Here is a 17,585-nt window from a genome sequence, read left to right on the forward strand (position 1 = left end):
TCTCTCTCTCTCTCTCTCTCTCTCTCTCTCTCTCTTTCTCACAGACACACACAAACAGAGAGACAGAGAAGGGGAGAGAGAGAGAGAGAGAGAGAGAGAGAGAGAGAGAGCCTTGTTGAGTTTGTCATATCAGCAGTGGCTGGAGGAAGCATCCAAAGGGATCGCATTGATCCTTTTTTTTATTCTTCTTCTTCTTTTTCTTCGCAATCGATATATGGATCATGCAATCCTTTTGGATATCTCCTCTGCCCATTCACAAGCGATTTAATTGTTCTCCATTACTCTTCACCACCATCTTAATTTCTTCCTTCAGACTGAAATAATATCTTTGGCGAGGAGGTCAGAGCACTGGTCAGTTAGCTTACTACCATTAGCTAGCCTTGGCGTTCTCAATCATCTTTAATCAACCGCCATTCTCTTGTGATCCCATCTCTTAAATTTTCATGGTACTTTAATTTCTTCTCTCGCCATTTGTATCTTCTTTATTTGTTCCATATATTCTCTACATCTACTGTGATGAACAATGAAGGAATAGAGAACTTTCATTTTATTTACTTTAACATATTTAATTTATAGCTCATCTATATAGAACATTCCATAAATATTTCTTGCAGGGATAATTGACCTCTGATGGAAAGCATGACGGGAAACTGAAAGAGAACTGTTGGAGAATCAATCAGGTGGTATTTCGACAAATTTTACTAGCAAAACAAAGAGAGGGATAAAAGAAAGCATCTTTGAGTGAGCATTGACTATTTTTTCTTTCTCTAGAATTTGTTAACTCTGTTTACGGTGATTCATTGATCTCCTGAGACAAATCAAGCACCTCAGCAACTCTAGAAAGAAGAACACATCGAAAGCCAATCCCTTTTCAACCATGGTCATATAAATAAACATCCTCACATCTAATACAATGCATATTAAGTATATAATCTCATTCAGGACTACATGGCAGAGTTCTCCTTTCTTTTTTTTCTTTTCTCTTTTTTGCCTCGCCAAAACCAGACACAAATTTCATAACGGATTCCACCATAAGATGGAATGCTAATTATTCCTTACTAAAGGTATACATACTAAGCTCTTTTCGTTTTTTATATGAGTTAAGAAAGAATCCATTCTACTGTATAAAGAGAGATTAAAAAAAAAATAGTAATATTTAAGCTGAAACAGGAGATGCCACCGGCGCCGGCGCAGCCGCTGAGTTGAACTTACTGAAGACCCCACCAGCGACCGGAGCAGACGCCACTCCGGAGCTCAGAAGCTCCACCATTGCACGGTGAGGGTTTGCACGCTGAGCGTCGCACAGGTCCGGCAGGAAAACACCTGTTCATGTTTAATATGCAATTGTAAAGAGATTGGTTCGCCTCTGTTTTTATTTTTTTAACAATATGGCCGCCAAAATTAGGATTAGCCAGATGGGCTAAGATGGCACGATGTTGATTAGATGATACCCATTGGGCTTTACTTACTAATTCCCTACAAATTCTGGGACCATTAACTTCAAGGAGCCCATTATAGAGTACATTAATTTCGTTTATCTAAATTTTTGTAGTTAAAGTTTAACTTGGAATTAGAGAGAGAGAGAGAGAGATTGCCAGGTTGGATCATTCTACTATACATGAATTAACAAGGAAAAAAGAAAAGAAAGAAGAAGAGATGAGAGTACCTTCCCCAGCGGCGAGGTTGAAGTAGAGGTCAACAATGTTGGGGCAGTTGTGATAGCATGGGGGCGAGCAGAGGTTGTGGGTGAAGTCTGGCTCAAGAAGGGAATCCGACGAGATCCCGACGGTGTCACGCTGGACGCCGCACGCTCTAACGCAATCATCCGACTCGACCCAATCCGACATCCTCCCCACCGCCACGTCAGACGTCCGACATTGGTACTCCGTGGGCCCTTCTCCACCAAGTGAGAGGCTGCTCTCCAGGACGCAGCGCTTCGATGACGACGAGATGGCGAATGCGCAGAGGTCTTGCGGCAATTCGTCACACACCACGCCACCTGAGATTATACATACATATATACATACGTACGTACATATATATATATATATTGATCAGGGGTAATTAATTACAAGGATAATGCAAGGTTCCTGCATCTTTGTACATACCGTGGGCAGCAGGGAGGAGGAGGGAGAGGGAGAGGGAGAGGAGGAGACCCAAAGCCATGTTAGGAGATGAAGGAGCCATTTGTAACTATGTGCTCTCTTTCTTTCCTCTTAATTTCCTCGTTACGATAGGTATAGATAGATATATGGATGTTGTCAAGGATATAGATCGAAGGTTGGTGAGAGAGAGAGAGAGAGAGAGAGAGAGAGAGAGAGAGAGAGAGAGAGAGAGAGAGAGAGGAGGTGTAAAGCTTTATGTATAGTTGGGGGAAACTTCTCCATCAACATATATAATTCTGGTTCAGGCGTCCTATTTCCCAACGTTTACGATACATTACGTGCATGGCAAGCGTTTGATCAAATGAGGCTCTGATGGCCGACGCTCCTCGCTTAGTTAACAACGATGGAAGTCACAAATTATGGCTTTGGATTTCACGTGGCGAAAGGTTCAAGGCATATCTCTTGTATTAATTTGGGCCCACCCATCTGATATTCTGATAAATCCAGCTATTGGGTAATCTCACAATTAAACCTGGCTTTACCAAAGTGTCCAAGTGACCTGGGAAAGAAATGCTACCTAAACTGAGATCCACTATCATCGTATTGTGTTGTTCCGATATTTACTTACAATCATGCAACCCACTAGCTAGCCTTGGGCATGTCAGCCAAATGATACCTTTCTTCTGCATTGGAAATTGGAATAAGCTAGGGAAAAACCTTTTACTACTTTTTTATGACATCTTTAATAAAGTGCCTCCATCCAAAGTGGTGTTTATGTCTGTCTGAGTATCAGAGTATGTACTTATCCAGCAAACTTGTCCATGCGTTTAAGCTTATTTACTTATATTTTCTCAAATCTATTTGAGAAAATTCCATATTGCCTCATTAATTTCAGATTCCCTAGTTAAGTTTCTTTTCTTTCCAGAACTAACTAGAGATTTCCATTTTCTTCTTGTATCTCCCTCCGCTGCTTCCCCTTCTTGACAATATGGGCCGGGCGTTCCCGCTTCCTCCTAACGTATCCAGAATGTACTGGAGACTGTCGATGTTTCTTTCCTGTTCCTTCTCGTCAAAGCCCACAACTGTTGGACTGGGCCTTTACATCCTCCACCAATCCAGAACATAAAAGAAACTACTAGAGTCCTCTCGCTTCTCCCAAATTGCCTTATAAATAAGGCTCAACATAACCATCGCCCTTCACACAATCCAGAAAACCAAACAACAAAGTCCTTTGCAGTCTCGTTTCCTTCGCCTAATTGGTAAAAGCAGAGATGTCTCTAATCCGGCGCAGCAACATCTTCGACCCCTTCTCCCTCGACCTCTGGGATCCCTTCGATGGCTTCCCCTTCAACGGCAGTAGCAGCGCCATCTCCTTCCCTCGCCCTTCGTCCTTCCCCTCCGAGACATCCGCCTTCGCCGCCACCCGGATAGATTGGAAGGAGACACCCGAGGCGCATGTGTTCAAGGCCGACCTCCCGGGCCTCAAGAAGGAGGAGGTCAAGGTGGAGGTGGAGGAGGGCAACGTCCTCCAGATCAGAGGCGAGCGCTCCAAGGAGCAGGAGGAGAAGACCGACACTTGGCACCGCGTCGAGCGGAGCAGCGGCAAGTTCATGCGGCGATTCCGGCTGCCGGAGAGCGCCAAGATGGATCAGGTCAAGGCCGCCATGGAGAACGGAGTGCTCACCGTTACTGTGCCCAAGGAGCAGGTCAAGAAGCCTGAGGTTAAATCCATCGCGATCTCTGGCTAATCGAAATCCGCCGTTGCCCGCGAATATGGATCGGTCTTTAGTATATAGTCGTGTCCTTTGTGTTAGTATGTGCTTCTGTGTAGTCGAGTGAGTATGGTGTTTTTGAGTGAGTATGGTGTTTGTGAGTGAGTCTGGAATCTTGTAAGGTATTTTGATGTACAAATAAAGTGCGGTATTGTGCTCTTTCCTCCCTGAAACAGCACTTTCTTATTTACTTTCCTTCGGCTGATCCTTATTCTAGTTTCACATCAAATTTTAAAACTCACTTCCTATTTCAATAAGATCCAAGTCTGATGTTGAGCAATACCTTTGCCAGAAAGACTGGGCACTTCCTCTTCAATATGAAATCAAACTGTGGGGTGGGGGGAAAAAAATATCGACATCCGACTTGGCAAACTGAAATGTCTATACCTTATCAACAGGCAAACAGAAGAAGCAAGAATAAATTAAATTTAAGTCGACCGCTTTCTAATCTTATATAGTAAATATGATGATTATTCTAAAAAGGTCAAATCCGATTTGTTTTGCGTGCTCCCAACTGTGGTAGAAAAGTAGTAAGGTTGGGCATTCTGTGTGCCTGCAATTAAACCAAGCAGTTCCCTGTCCATGCATATGGTTTTGTCTGATAACTTCAATTGTTCACGCAAGTATAATCACTTTGTGATGAGTCTTACCGTCATCACTAGTAACACTGAGTGCCCGCATCTGCTTGCTGCGCTATACAACAATGATCACTCACCCATCTCAATTAAGCCAATTGCCCAAGAAACTAGAGCAACAAGCAATACATTCAAGCATGTCTACACAAATTTTCATGGATCAAAACCTCTCTCTCTCTCTCTCTCTCTAGTTGGCGTTTCTTCTTGAATCACTAGTCTTAAATTCAAGACTAATTCTTGAGTGCAAGGGCATACTATTATTGAAGTAATCTTGTGCCCGCATTTCAAGCAAGTAGAAATTTCAACTAAGTGGAGATCAGTATCAGAAGAACCTAATTGGATTTTGGACTTGTTAGCGAAATGCTAGGTATACCTCTTTTGTGCTTCAAGGAGATACTACTAATTCATTTTAGTACAGCCCCAGAAGAAGACATAATTTCAGTAAAAGCAAGTCAAGTTAGTTCTTGCGAAATAGGTGATAATAGGATGATAAGAGAATGAAGAGCACTCGCCAGCCTTGTATCTAATGCCTCAAGCCTTCCCAAGCTGCCCATCCTGCCATAGCACCAGATAATTGATTCCAATAGATTAAGGAGAAGAATCTGGAAGCAACAAAAGAGAAAGAAATTGGTCTTGGTGATATGGTAGCAGAGGTCCCCCAGTTGGGTAGGAACGGCCGCCATCGGAGGAGAGGGATTAGAGAGAGAGAGAGAGAGAGAGAGAGAGAGAGAGGGGCAACAAGGGCTTTTCATTCATTAGGCCCATAAATGAATATAATTACGTCTCTAGATAGGCCCAAGGAATGCAATGACGAATGAAGGAGGCGAAATTTGGGCCTAAAAAGGAATATAAGTACGCTTCTAATTGGGCGGACTAGATCTTTCCTTGTTTGACCCAAGTCCCAACCAAAGGAACGCAGTTCGAAACGGGTCGGATTCAAGGCAATCTGCTACACAGGACTGACTGTGATGCTCAGTAATTACAGATCGACTAAATAAAATGGAATGGCTTGCTGAAGTATTACACTGATAATGCTGTTATATATCAAAATCATAATGTTTTACATTATGCTCTAGAACCGAAGAAACAAATGAAAGAAGCTCTACAGACCGTAAGATTCATGGAAACAAAAACCAACCCGCCCCCACACTCTCTAATTCTCTATCTCATAATATTCCCTCCAGTAATAGTGTATGTAAGCTGCAACTGGTAGTTGCAGAGCACTAAACTGTAGTCCCAACAGACAACTGACATCTCCTGACCCTCCTCCCCCTCCTCCTCTTCCTCCTCATAGTCTAGCTCCTCATCGGCCGTCGGCATCCTGGAACTGCTGGTACTCGGACGCTAGATCATTCATATTGTTCTCCGCCTCGGTGAACTCCATCTCGTCCATCCCCTCCCCTGTGTACCAATGCAAGAAGGCCTTCTTCCTCCTAAACATAGCCTTGAATTGCTCACTCACACACCGTCGACTTGACGTTGTCCTGCATGTTGAGCATCTGCTTGTCCACCTCTTTGGTGCTCATCTTACCACGGAATATGGCGGAGGCCGTGAGATACTGGCCGTGGCGTGGGTTGGCAGCACACATCATGTTCTTGGCATCCCAAATCTGCTTAGTCAGCTCTGGGACAGTGAGGGCGCGATACTGCTGCGAAGTGAAGGCGGGGGAAGGGGACGAGGTTGACAGCCAGCTTTCGGAGGTCAGAGTTCAGTTGGCCAGCAAACCTAAGATATCATGTCACTCCAGACATGGTTGCAAAGATCAGATGATTCAAATCCACCCCGCGCCCCTCCCCCCCCCCCCCCCAAAAAAAAAAGATTAGTCCAATAGCATAACAACAACAACAACAACAAAGTAAGTTGCAAGAAATTGGGAAGTAAGCATCATCCGATCAGAATACTTTTCCCTGATTTTAGATATCAGCAGTGTTCCCATGCCAGAACCAGTTCCATCTCCAAGAGAATGGCAGACTAAGAATCCTGCAAAGTTTCATGCCCAAGTGAAAACATGATACCTATCTAAACATAAACAGAAGCAAGCAAAGTGAATTAAAAAAGATCATATACCCTGCAAGCAGTCACGATTCTTTGCTTCCTTCCTGACAACATCGAGCACCGAATCGATCAACTCAGCGCCTTCGGTGTAGTGTCCCTCAGCCCAATTATTGCCGGCGCAAGACTGACCAAACACAAAGTTGTTGGGCCGGAAGATTTGGCCGTAGGGTCCAGATCGGACGCTGTCCCATGGTACCGAGCTCAAGGTCCATGAGCACAGCACGAGGAACAAAGCAACCACAGCTTGCCTGGAGATTAGAGTTGCCATTGTACCTCCTTGTCGCATCGATGCCGTGCTCGGCGCAGACTACCTCCCAGAACTTGGCACCGATTTGATTGCTGCACCGGCAATTTTGGATGTGCGAGCCTGGAGGGGAAGAAAAACGGTAGATGGAGGTGCGAGCCTGGCTGACAAATCCAACAGACAATAGTCCAACAATTTAAATGAAAAATTCAAACAAATATTGCCGCTGCTCTGCAGCAGCGAAGGGTGGAGGATGGAATGCTGGAGTAGGAGGCGAAGATGTGGGTGGCGGAGGAGGCCGGGAGAGAGTTTAGATTTTGAGCATGCCAGTCTTTTTGGGAAGTGCTGTTGGGCGAGCTTTTGGGCCAGGCAAGCAAAGCATGACTCATGAGGGCTTGATCAGATTAAAACTAAATTAGGCGGGTTCAAGTCGGACATAGGTGGGCGAATGATCAACTCTAGCCTTTTAACATCGAATTTACACATGTTATAACTACAAGCACAAAGCATTACCTGGCATGACTTAATGCAATTTCCCCAGAAATAGAATCCAAGTCAGTGCTTACAAGAAAAATCTAATGACTCTATAGTTACTTCTAATACATATACTCAACCTGATTCAAGTTTCACAAATATGTGATGAAAGTAATCAGATTTACCAATGCAACTCTCAGAAATTCAGATGCTAAATCTTGTATGCTGAGCCCCATAAGTAGCCTTGTTAAGCAAGGGAGTGGCCATCTTACAAAAGACTTACACCTGTTTTCCTCCTGCACAACCTACTTGTCAAGAACAATATGCAGATAATTTCTATTAACTGAAATAATTGTTGATGCATTGCAAACTGGAGTCACTTCTTCAAAAAAACAACACATGATAATTATTAACAAAGATAAACGAGAAGACAATGGATAAAACAAATCTTCTCCTTCAGGTTATTATTGGACATAGGCCCCTAAAAATACGATATAATGAGACTGATTCTGCGCACCACTTACCCAGAACTAAAATAAGTTCACGTCATGAGAAAATAAGTTCCTTCTAGTAATCCTTGATGATGATGAGGACTACGACGACAAGTTCCATGAGGTTAGCGCCAGAATTGCACATAAGTAGTAAAACTCAATATACTTCAAGGTACTACGATTACGACTATAATAACAACGACATCAACCATGTCGTTAGTTCCAGTAATTCGAGTTTATCTACTTGTAAATTTGCTTTACTCCACCCGTTCATCTTTTTTGTTGTGAAATCAAATGCCATCGCAGCTTCTCTTTCTGATATCCCCAGCAGCAGTATTGGTGCTCTCTTTCCTCTCGAGAAATCTTGTACCCAAATAATCCAATTTATTTTAATTTCACTCAAATTTGTAAACAACAATAAGCATTACAGTCCAATCAAGGAAGCCTATTAATACACAAAGATAAGCAATGCCAGTAATCAGATAGTTTATACACCTCAGAAGGAACTAGAGAAATGCAATCAGGGAAAAAGAAGAAAAAAATTTCATAGATAGATTTCATGAAACACCTGGAGAAGATAACACTTCCAAAGAATAAAGACTGAACTTAAAATACACCAGCAGGATAATAATAAGAATTACAGATAACTTGCAATCTCAAGGATACTAGCTAGTAATCTTACTTGCCATATTGCAATCCGATCTGTCTGGCAACTTTGATGCACAAAGATAAGTCGGGTCATCCTTGGAAAGCCCTGTCCGGATTCTCAGCGAATGATCAAGTAAAGAATTAGAAGTAAAAAAAATAAAGGAAGTAGACTTTCTTTTCTTTCATTCAAACACTTTTATTTTGGTTTGCCATCACTTTGTACATTCAACACTCACAACTTCAAAACAGCAATACACACGAAGATGCAGGACACCAGCCATCAAAGACACCCGACACACAACGAAACCGTAGATCACCAACGTAGTTCACGCCATCACTCGCTAGAGCCTAGAAGTAGGACATTACGACTTACGAGCAAAACGGAGACACGCAAAGTACAATACTTAGACGTCTACTTCCCTCGTAGGGCAAGCACTCAACCGGAGATCTCAATGGATTTGACCTCGGGCTTCTTGACCTGCCCCTTGGGCACGGTGACGGTAAGCACCCCGTTCTCCATGGTGGCCTTGACCTGATCCGTCTTGGCGCTATCCGGCAACCGGAATCGCCGCAGGAACTTGCCGCTGCTGCGCTCGACGCGGTGCCAGGTGTCGGTCTTCTCCTCCTGCTCTTTGGTGCGCTCGCCGCTGATCTGGAGGACGTTGCCCTCCTCCACCTCTACCTTGACCTCCTCCTTCTTGAGGCCCGGGAGGTCAGCCTTGAACACGTGCGCCTCAGGAGTCTCCTTCCAATCCATGCGAGCGGTGGCGAAGGCGGAGGTCTCGGAGGGGAAGAAAGAAGAAGGGCGAGGGAAGGAGAGGGCGCCGCCGTTGAAGGGGAAGCCATCAAAGGGATCCCATTGGTCGAGGGAGAAGGGGTCGAAGATGTTGCTGCGCCGGATTAGAGACATATCTGCTTAGCAATTAGGCGGAGAGGAATTGAAGTGGGATTGCGAGACAACTCGAGTAGTGTTTCTATGGCTCGATTGCTTCTTGATTTGCGTTAATGGCGACAGCGGGTGGCTGAATTTATAAGGCAATTTTGGGGGAGCGAGAAAACTCTAGGAGTTTCTTCTTAATAATTGCCAAGGCCACGTCTGTGTAGTGGATTGGATTGTATTGGAGGAGGGGTGGACCGGTCCAATATGCAGAGAAGGAACAGGAAACAGCGAGAGCCATCTGGTACTTTCTTTCGGTAGATACACGTCATCCCTCTAGTGGGAAGAAGGCCCGGTCCGTTAGTTTGTGGGCCTTTCTTAGATGGGAAGGAAGGAAGGAAGGAAGGAAGGAAGGAAGGAAGCAACGAGATCCCTCTAGTGGGTTTCGTGTGAAAAAGTTATACAGTGCTTCCAATAAAACCCTTTCCTATAGGCAGATTTTTTGATGCTAGCTCTTGCAAACTTATAGCTTAGACCGTATTAAATAATTAGAAGGGCATGCTTCCCTGGGTTTTTAAGGCAATAGCAGCATATTAGCATATAGTGTACCAAACTACATCGCAGCTTACAAGCAATATGCAACCAATTTCATATCAGTTGGCACAAATTCCATATGAAGGATCAGATGTAGAAATAGGACAGGTGAAGATGAAGATACATATAAGGTGCAAAACTTCAAATCTCTAGGCCACGCGAGTAAGTATCCTCCAAAGAATGATAAGATCTGTTTTAGCTATACCAGTCCAGAAACAGAATTGAGAAAGTAAGGACAAATAGGAAGAGCAAAAGGAATGTTCTGCTACTGCTGTTACGTGTGATTGCCTGAGACAGCTCCTTGTTTCCTCGCTCCACATTGTTTGTAGCTTCGACTGCCTGAAAAAGTATGGGTAGATGTGATCAGAACTCAGTAGAAATGAAACAAGCATTTGGAATAGACTATGCAGGAATTGCAGCTGGAGATGGTTGATGAAAGGGCATTAGGGAGGGCATCAGAAAAAATATACAGATTAGATAGTGACATATCCATATAGATAGAGATCCACTGTTATTTTTCCAAATACGAATACATTTATTGATATACAATGGTTACTAAGGTTTGAAAACCAAAGTGCAAACATTATTAAGAACTGAATGAGGATGTATCTGTATTTGACACCTACATAGATAGGATATCACCTCAAAAATTGTGAGACTGTACGTCAATGAAAGAATATGGTCAAGATTATCCAAGCATAAAGACTAATGAAAATAAACAGGCTCCTAATTCCCAACCTGTTCATACAAATGCTCAATCTGTTGAGCCTGTTGCAAGACATGTGTTGACATGAGATGATTCAGAGCTGACATCTCCACCATCTTAGTTTCTGTTTCTTGAACAGCGTCAAGGAGATTTGTCAACTCAACCTGAAGAAACCTAGGATTAGAGGAATTCTCATGCACCAAAATTTTGTAAACAAAAATCAAAAGTTTCTCCCACGTAGAAGACCTGAAGAGCTCGTGTTTCATCATCCAGAAGTTGATCCTGAATTCTGATGGGCCCCGCAGATAGCTCTTGATCTTCAAGCTTAGGAAAATCAGATTTAGAGGCTTCTGAGGATTTGCTTTCAGGTATTCTCTGCACCTTTCTTCTTGGCATTCTTCTGTTAATAGCATCTTGAAACCGTAGGGATCTGAGATGGTCAAATTGTGCAGTAACCGAGTGGAGGCGCTCACTCAGAATTAAAACCTGCAGTGCATAAGGGTAAGCAAACAGAAATAATGGGATATTGTGTTCTGACATAATCAACCATCATGTGAGTATGTAACATAAGAGCTTGCAGGGAATACGTATGAAGGTTCATAAAAGTCCTACCTCTATATGAAATGTGGCAAGAATTACCTAGTAATTATCCAGTTACTAGAATATAGAAGAACAAGCTAATTGATGTACTAATGGATTATACATCTTTCATCTCATCAAAGCAGGAATGTTTCCAACTTTGAAGTTTTATCTTCCTTCCCTTTTCATCATTTTAGTAGTAGGAATGTGAGAAAAATATACAGGGTCTCTAAAAATACAAATAGAACTTGATAGTTGTGAATAAAGCAACTAGCCTGACCAAAAGCTTTCAGAGCAGCAGTGCTACAGAAGTAACACTTAGCTAGTCATTGAGCCAGTGGTGCAGCTATAATAAGTATGATCAATGAGAAGCAGGGCACCTTCACAGGAGACTGAACTTGATCAAACAAATGATATTTGGCTCATCAATCCACCAACTAATTTAAACTGGTCAACATTATATCAACAGGGAAGAAATATAATAATGAAAACACTTTAATGTATGCTTGCAGCTCAGAGTTATCTCCACTATGAGTCTGTGACTGACTGATCTCATGAAGACCAGGACCCTATCATATTTCTCCCTCGTTAACAAAAAAGGAAGATCTTAAGGTTCTATATTATTCTATTCCAGATTAAATCATTATAAACTACTGAAACAGGTACAGAGAACTGTTTTTTTATTTTTAAAACAAATGCCATTTAAGGAATGGAGAAATGGACAAGAAAATACTGGATGACAAAACATCATATTGTGTAACATAGTAAGAAATGAATATAATAACCTCACCGGGATTATTAAGCAGAAAGGTGCATAAATGATGAGGGTTATACATAAAGAAGAATCGTTCGTACCACGCCATGCTTGTGAGCTACCATATCTGCATCAGAATTATCATCCCTCATGTGAAGCCATGTTCTTGTATTTGCCTTATTTTCTTCATCATATATTCTATTCTTAAGAATATCAATCTGGTCCTTGCATGTTTTTACAAAAACACCAACCTGAAGAGAAAATAAGCAATTAGAGAAAGATGACATATGTCCTCGTAATAATGTATGACTAGTAGCTCAGATTTTTTGGTTCCAGGCTCTAAGAATATACTATCGTCATCAAAGACCATGTTGTTACATCAATTAAGAACTTTCAGAAGAGATCCAATCCCCGGTCTAAAACTTCCTTTAAAATGTTTAAAGATGTCATCCACATATATCTAGCATAGAATAATTTGGCTTATGGCTAGTGCACATATGAACATATTTGGAACATAGATAATTGGGACAATCTCAAGCTGATTAGATGAAGAATTTCATAATTCAAGATAAAGTTTTTGTGCGATTTCTATGAGTTAACACTCCACTAAACCAAATAATATAGCACAGAATCAAACAGTGTTGCTCATACAGTATAAGCGTATCTAAAGAGGATCTGACCAGTTCCAAATCAATATAATCGTTTTAAACTTACTTCGTGCTCAATGTTGTCCCTCTCTTGTTCCGTGGTGCGATGCAAATCCACATAATCTTTCCGATGCTTTACAATGAAAATCTCCAACTGCTTGATGTTTTCAAGCTGAATGAAAGAGACAAAAGCAGTTCAATGCCCTAAAGAACAAATGATTTTACCTAAAATTCCAAAAATTAAGGAACTCGAGATCGAAGTAGGTGAGAGAGATGAGAGAGCCATAGGAGCTTGTACCGTCTTGATTGCCGATCTTAGGAAGGCCGACCTATGCGTTGGTCTGTGCATGATAAAAGATGCCATTGTTGCAGCCAATTGGGACTGCAAACATTTTAGATTCGTTAACCACAAGAGCGATCTCGTTATAAAAATTAATGATCTCTAATAAGAACTTCGGAATCAAAAAAAAAAGAAGAAGAAGAAGAAGAAGAAACGGTCGTTACCAACCTCGGTGTAGCCATAGGAGATAGCTGCAACGCGAACCGCATCCTTGAAATCTTCTACCCTATCCCTGATTCTCGACATCACAGGAAGCTATGTATTCGCATCCGATAAGAGGATGTCGGATGGTGGCGACGGGAGAGGAGATCCGAGTGGAAGAGGGCGTCCGCCGTGGCGGTTACGGCGTCGACGGGTGAGCAATAGCAAGGAGAGGAGGGAGAAGGCGAAGAAGGCAAAGCAGGGGAGGAGACCGGGGTGAAGGCGTGGCTTGCGCTTAGGCTTGGGCTTGGGCTTGGGCTTGGGTTTTGGGTTTCGGCTTTTAAAACCTGCGGTATAAAAAGATTGGGCTTGCGCGTAGGCTTCTGGGTTTGGGTTTAATGGTGACTGTAATTGGATCCGTTCAAATTAACACTGCATTCGATATTAATAAACATTGACGTGTATAAATAAATACACACAAAAGGTATCCAGATTGTTTTAACATTGCTATTTTGCGGATGAAGGTACGTAGTAAAAGATATTTTCTACGGAGATTATGAGCAAATTAGATTAATCAAGAATTCACTCAACACCTTTCGATTAATCGGTCGTGAAGTTAATTATCACAACTCCCCTATACAAGAACTTAAAAAGGTTATCCTGCGATACCTAAACTACTAAACTAAATTAATGCTTCACTTTTAGCAAAACTGGAAGCCTGGAAGAGTCTCTGTCTCGCCAGGCTATCCACTTTTCCAGTGAAAGCTGTGCATAATTTAGTTCCTACAAACTGCGTGTGAGGTGTTGTGGTGTGCATCTCTTGTATTTCTTGTGTTTCTTTACATATTGTGGTCCTCAGACTTCAACTGGGCCTCCTCTCCTTGTTCGCCATTCTCACACAAGCATCCAGGTTGAGGATTCGAATGGAAGTACTCTTCCAGTTTGGGTGCTTCTCCAGGTTTTCTTTCATATGGCCCTCCAAGTCTGCTGCTATTAGCATGAGCCTTCCTCACCTCTTCTTCAAACTTACTCCATGTAATTTCATCTTTATCCAGCTCATCTATTAGCTTCACCAAGCTTTGCCTGAACACACAACGTACGTCACAGAATTCAGCTTGTTTAATTTCAGACAAATAACAATTAATAGTAATAGCTAGTAATAATAAATACCTATCAGGACTGATGGTCTTAAGAAATCCTTGAAATCTTCTATGGCCTCTCACTGCTTTAGCCATGTTACCATCATGAGTGAACACAAACACATCACTGTTGAGTGATACCATGTAGTCCACTGCAGCCAGCCTATTGTGGTACTTGAGGATAGGTTCCAACTCTTCACTGGTAGCCAGCGTGTGGTGGGTGTGAAGATTCGGGTATGCTTCTCTGAGAGCATCCATGCTATTGGTCCCATAGATTTGGCCAGCTGCAATGTAGATGATGGTTGTGGGAGGATACCCCAAGGCCTTAAGGAAGTAAGCAACTTCCCGGGGAGTCATCGGGCAACCGCCTCGAATCCTTTTCTCCGTGCCGTTGATCACCTTCTCCTTCCAGTGAGTCACTGAGTGCCGCAACAACCTCAACTCTTCTGCCTCTTCTGATGTCAAGTTGTGATCACACCCTGTGAATGCGAGCATGTCCTTCTCATATCTGCGAAACCCGGCCATATTGAACGGTATGTTACATTATATCTATCTACCTGTAATATGAGACCCTAAGGCATCATCATAAAGATCTCTGATCACCTGAGATGGAGTGCAATATAAGGGTGAGATAGCCTATCTATTATTTTCCTTCCGATTGATTCAATCTTCTCTGCGAACCGAAGTGCTTCGTAGTTCGCACGGCACCGCACCTTCTGGATCCAAGGAGGAACGTCGTTGTTCGAAATCCGAGTATCTGAATGCGTAAAGTTCACCACCTTATGCTCCTTGAAAGTTTTGGAAAGCTCTTCGTAGTAAGAAGTCTGATGTCCAAAACAGAGAACATATTATCATTAACAAGCTATTCAATTAGTTTTAGGAACCGAGTGGATTAGAGATGGATGGATACCTTAGACCACGAAACTGGTGCTACTTGTTTAGGTTTCACGCTTCTATACTCGGGTGGAAGGGCCTCCACTATAAGAATATCATCTCTCAAAATGTTAATGAAGTGATTCACGTCGAATATGTCTTCGAATTTACTGCAGATTTGGTCAGGGTAATAAATAATTAATGAAGGCCTCGAATTTGTCTTCTTAATTCGATCTTCATATATCTATCTCAACGGACCGTAGTTTGTTACCATACCTTGGATCTTTCCAGAAGGATTTGTCATCCAAGGAAGGGATGACTAGTGTAACATTCATAATCTTTGCTATGGCAACAATATCACTTATCTGCATTGATGTAAATTGGCGAGCGAGCAATTTAAAAGAACATCTAAATTAAATACGGAGAAGAGGACTACAGATATATATATATACTTTACCCCCAATCTCATCTGATTCAATCCACCATTTGAGCGAACCAAGAGGTACCCATTTGTAGCATTACTAGTCCCTAAATTGTAAACAGATGATAGCAAAACAAAGCGGTCAGAATTGGGAGAAGATGCTATTATTAATTATTAGAGTTGGGCATACAAGAACTAAGTTAAGGACTTACTGATGTGATTGCTTGGCCGTTGAATACATCGAGAGTAGCCATTGCTTTCTGGTTGCATCCAGATGTCAGGTATCTGTGAAGCATCAAAGTTGCGAGTAGGTAAAGAAATGGTCATGGGGGATTAATGGATGGGTATAACTACGTCAAAGAAGATTAATATTTTTTAGTTTCTCCATAGTAATGGGCGGGTTCCGGCTTTTGGATCGAAAAGCCAGGCCGGGATTCGGATTGGCTTCAGGCGGGCGAGAGTAAGGTTGACATTAGGATTAAAAAGAACAAAAGAAAAACAACTCTTGTTACCATCAGTATATCGATATCAAAAATCGACAAGTCATAACAACCAAAAGAAAACTCCAAACAAGTTATAAAGGAAACAAACAGCCAGTTCAGATTAGCACCAAAAGTATGGGAAAGGGAGAGAGAAAGAAATATGTCTGGCAATATACAGTAGAAACAAATCACATTGAATCACAAAAGAAAACCAAAAAATAAAAATAAAAATAAAAATGAAGAAGTAGATTATATAATGAAGAGCATGTTGGAACCTGCAGTATAGAATCACGGTGCTTGGGTGGACTCATGAAGCTCTCATCCATCCAAGCGAAGACATCATCCAGAGGAGTGGTCTGCTGCACCACGATATTATGCTTCTTCCCCAACTGATCGATCCGGTTGGCGCACCGTAACACTATGACCGTGAAAACGGCGAGGGAGATCACATACCACAAACCGCTTCTCGCCACCTTCCCGGCCATGGCTCTTGCCCTCCGCAGTAACAACAGCTTCAAGTCTGGATCATGCTCGTGCGCGACGCCATCACCGCCGTCATCATCGTTCTCCGACAGAATCTGTCTCTCTAAATCCACGGATTCCGACAGCCGCCGCCTCGTTGCGTTTGCAGCGCTCGTGGAGGCGGCGCCGCGGGTTGTCGCCATCGTCAGGGTTTGAGAGAAGCAGCGGGAAGCGAAGGTGCTTTATTTTGTGGTGTCTACGGCGTCGTAACTGAATTTGAATTAGATAGAGATAAATTAGATATTCTAACCGAATATAGTTTCAAACTAAAAGAGAATTATATCTCGCCAAGATATAAAGATCTTAATGTTAGAGCTGTCAAAATAATTTAGCCGGCTCCGGCTCAGTTAAGCTCGACTCAAAAATTAGCTGAACTAAACTTAATTTTTAAAATTAATTTCTGAGTTAAACTTGATTATGAGCCAGCTCAATCATTTAGGCTCGATAAAATTCGAAATCATTATATAATATATATAATATTAATAATATTTTATATATTATATTATACGCTTTGTTATATTCTAAGATTTGTTTAAGTAAATCATCATGTAATTTATTTTTGTAGATTCTAGTTTTGAATTCTAATGTTATGTTATCTTTTCTAAATATATGAAGATTTCTATCTATTTATATTTTTTCTTATTTTAAGCTTAATTTAAAGCTTAAATAAGATTGATTTAATTCAGATTAAACTCAAAATTAGGCTCGAATTAATTAAGACTTAAAATTACTTATTAATCTGCTTATTTAGGCTCGAACTCAAAATTAATTTAAATTAAAATAATTATAATTCAAACTTGATGGTAAATTTAGGCTCAAAAATATTTTCAATTCAAACCGGCTAATTAAGCTCTCACCTCTGTATAAAACTCAGCTCTATAAGTTAAAATTAGTAATACCGTGCTACAAAGCAAAACGAAGAATATTATTTTAAGTGAAATTTGGAGACAGTAAGATCTTGAAGTGGATATCCCTGATATTATAATCTTATATGCTTATTAATTTAAACTAGAATAGAAAAGTAAATGCTTATCAAGTGTTTGGTGTTATGTGCTGTTATGCATGTCCTCTAGGCGGCAATGATT

The 17,585-nt window shown here is 41.7% G+C and overlaps 6 protein-coding genes and 1 long non-coding RNA gene across 7 annotated transcripts; 2 read left to right on the forward strand and 5 right to left on the reverse strand.

Moving 5' to 3' along the window:
- Positions 1-1,537, forward strand: LOC140765539 (uncharacterized). Its single transcript, XR_012105194.1, has 3 exons — positions 1-446; positions 615-680; positions 1,171-1,537. It is a non-coding gene; the product is annotated as an uncharacterized lncRNA (long non-coding RNA).
- On the reverse strand, positions 748-2,295 carry LOC140765537 (uncharacterized). The gene is made up of 3 exons (XM_073104676.1): positions 2,109-2,295; positions 1,667-1,999; positions 748-1,323 (listed from the first exon to the last, which is right to left on the reverse strand). The coding sequence occupies exons 1-3, from the start codon at positions 2,185-2,187 to the stop codon at positions 1,157-1,159; spliced, it is 579 nt and encodes a 192-aa protein (XP_072960777.1). The 5' UTR covers positions 2,188-2,295; the 3' UTR covers positions 748-1,156.
- Positions 2,296-3,299: 1,004 nt separating this feature from the next.
- On the forward strand, positions 3,300-4,063 carry LOC140765183 (17.9 kDa class I heat shock protein-like). Its single transcript, XM_073104131.1, has one exon. The coding sequence runs from the start codon at positions 3,377-3,379 to the stop codon at positions 3,851-3,853; it is 477 nt and encodes a 158-aa protein (XP_072960232.1). The 5' UTR covers positions 3,300-3,376; the 3' UTR covers positions 3,854-4,063.
- A 1,466-nt stretch (positions 4,064-5,529) lies between these two features.
- On the reverse strand, positions 5,530-8,444 carry LOC140765766 (tubulin beta-1 chain-like). Its single transcript, XM_073104991.1, is given in 7 exon segments — positions 5,530-5,826; positions 5,828-5,972; positions 5,974-6,165; positions 6,167-6,335; positions 6,338-6,493; positions 6,581-6,935; positions 7,472-8,444. Coding segments are annotated over 6 exon segments (1,089 nt in total). The 5' UTR covers positions 6,855-6,935; positions 7,472-8,444; the 3' UTR covers positions 5,530-5,673.
- Positions 8,445-8,582: 138 nt separating this feature from the next.
- LOC140765767 (17.9 kDa class I heat shock protein-like) lies at positions 8,583-9,502 on the reverse strand. The gene has a single exon (XM_073104992.1). The coding sequence runs from the start codon at positions 9,333-9,335 to the stop codon at positions 8,862-8,864; it is 474 nt and encodes a 157-aa protein (XP_072961093.1). The 5' UTR covers positions 9,336-9,502; the 3' UTR covers positions 8,583-8,861.
- A 345-nt stretch (positions 9,503-9,847) lies between these two features.
- On the reverse strand, positions 9,848-13,344 carry LOC140765329 (syntaxin-81). The gene is made up of 7 exons (XM_073104361.1): positions 13,091-13,344; positions 12,881-12,964; positions 12,650-12,754; positions 12,037-12,186; positions 10,849-11,088; positions 10,635-10,766; positions 9,848-10,235 (listed from the first exon to the last, which is right to left on the reverse strand). The coding sequence occupies exons 1-7, from the start codon at positions 13,166-13,168 to the stop codon at positions 10,092-10,094; spliced, it is 933 nt and encodes a 310-aa protein (XP_072960462.1). The 5' UTR covers positions 13,169-13,344; the 3' UTR covers positions 9,848-10,091.
- A 293-nt stretch (positions 13,345-13,637) lies between these two features.
- LOC140765704 (O-fucosyltransferase 19-like) lies at positions 13,638-16,692 on the reverse strand. The gene is made up of 8 exons (XM_073104911.1): positions 16,254-16,692; positions 15,709-15,781; positions 15,533-15,603; positions 15,352-15,440; positions 15,113-15,245; positions 14,806-15,026; positions 14,234-14,710; positions 13,638-14,146 (listed from the first exon to the last, which is right to left on the reverse strand). The coding sequence occupies exons 1-8, from the start codon at positions 16,641-16,643 to the stop codon at positions 13,903-13,905; spliced, it is 1,698 nt and encodes a 565-aa protein (XP_072961012.1). The 5' UTR covers positions 16,644-16,692; the 3' UTR covers positions 13,638-13,902.
- Between the last annotated feature and the right edge of the window lie 893 nt (positions 16,693-17,585).

The sequence above is a fragment of the Typha angustifolia genome, chromosome 8 (genome assembly GCF_048772165.1).
Source record: "Typha angustifolia cultivar Huaian chromosome 8, ASM4877216v1, whole genome shotgun sequence".
Lineage (NCBI taxonomy): Eukaryota > Viridiplantae > Streptophyta > Magnoliopsida > Poales > Typhaceae > Typha > Typha angustifolia.

Bases quoted from the DNA above. Each gene is read 5' to 3' on its own strand.
- LOC140765537 (XM_073104676.1), bottom strand. From the start codon at position 2,187: ATGGCTCCTTCATCTCCTAACATGGCTTTGGGTCTCCTCCTCTCCCTC. The intron at 2,000-2,108 runs GTATGTACAAAG...GTATAATCTCAG, and splicing joins CCTCCTCCCTGCTGCCCACG to GTGGCGTGGTGTGTGACGAA. The intron at 1,324-1,666 runs GTACTCTCATCT...AAACATGAACAG, and splicing joins CAACCTCGCCGCTGGGGAAG to GTGTTTTCCTGCCGGACCTG.
- LOC140765704 (XM_073104911.1), bottom strand. From the start codon at position 16,643: ATGGCGACAACCCGCGGCGCCGCCTCCACGAGCGCTGCAAACGCAACG. The intron at 15,782-16,253 runs GTTCCAACATGC...GATGCTTCACAG, and splicing joins ACCGTGATTCTATACTGCAG to ATACCTGACATCTGGATGCA. The intron at 15,027-15,112 runs GTATCCATCCAT...TTTGGACATCAG, and splicing joins CACCAGTTTCGTGGTCTAAG to ACTTCTTACTACGAAGAGCT.
- LOC140765767 (XM_073104992.1), bottom strand. From the start codon at position 9,335: ATGTCTCTAATCCGGCGCAGCAACATCTTCGACCCCTTCTCCCTCGAC.
- LOC140765329 (XM_073104361.1), bottom strand. From the start codon at position 13,168: ATGTCGAGAATCAGGGATAGGGTAGAAGATTTCAAGGATGCGGTTCGC. The intron at 11,089-12,036 runs GTACGAACGATT...TATGCACTGCAG, and splicing joins TAGCTCACAAGCATGGCGTG to GTTTTAATTCTGAGTGAGCG. The intron at 10,236-10,634 runs GTTGGGAATTAG...ATACTTTTTCAG, and splicing joins TTGAGCATTTGTATGAACAG to GCAGTCGAAGCTACAAACAA.
- LOC140765183 (XM_073104131.1), top strand. From the start codon at position 3,377: ATGTCTCTAATCCGGCGCAGCAACATCTTCGACCCCTTCTCCCTCGAC.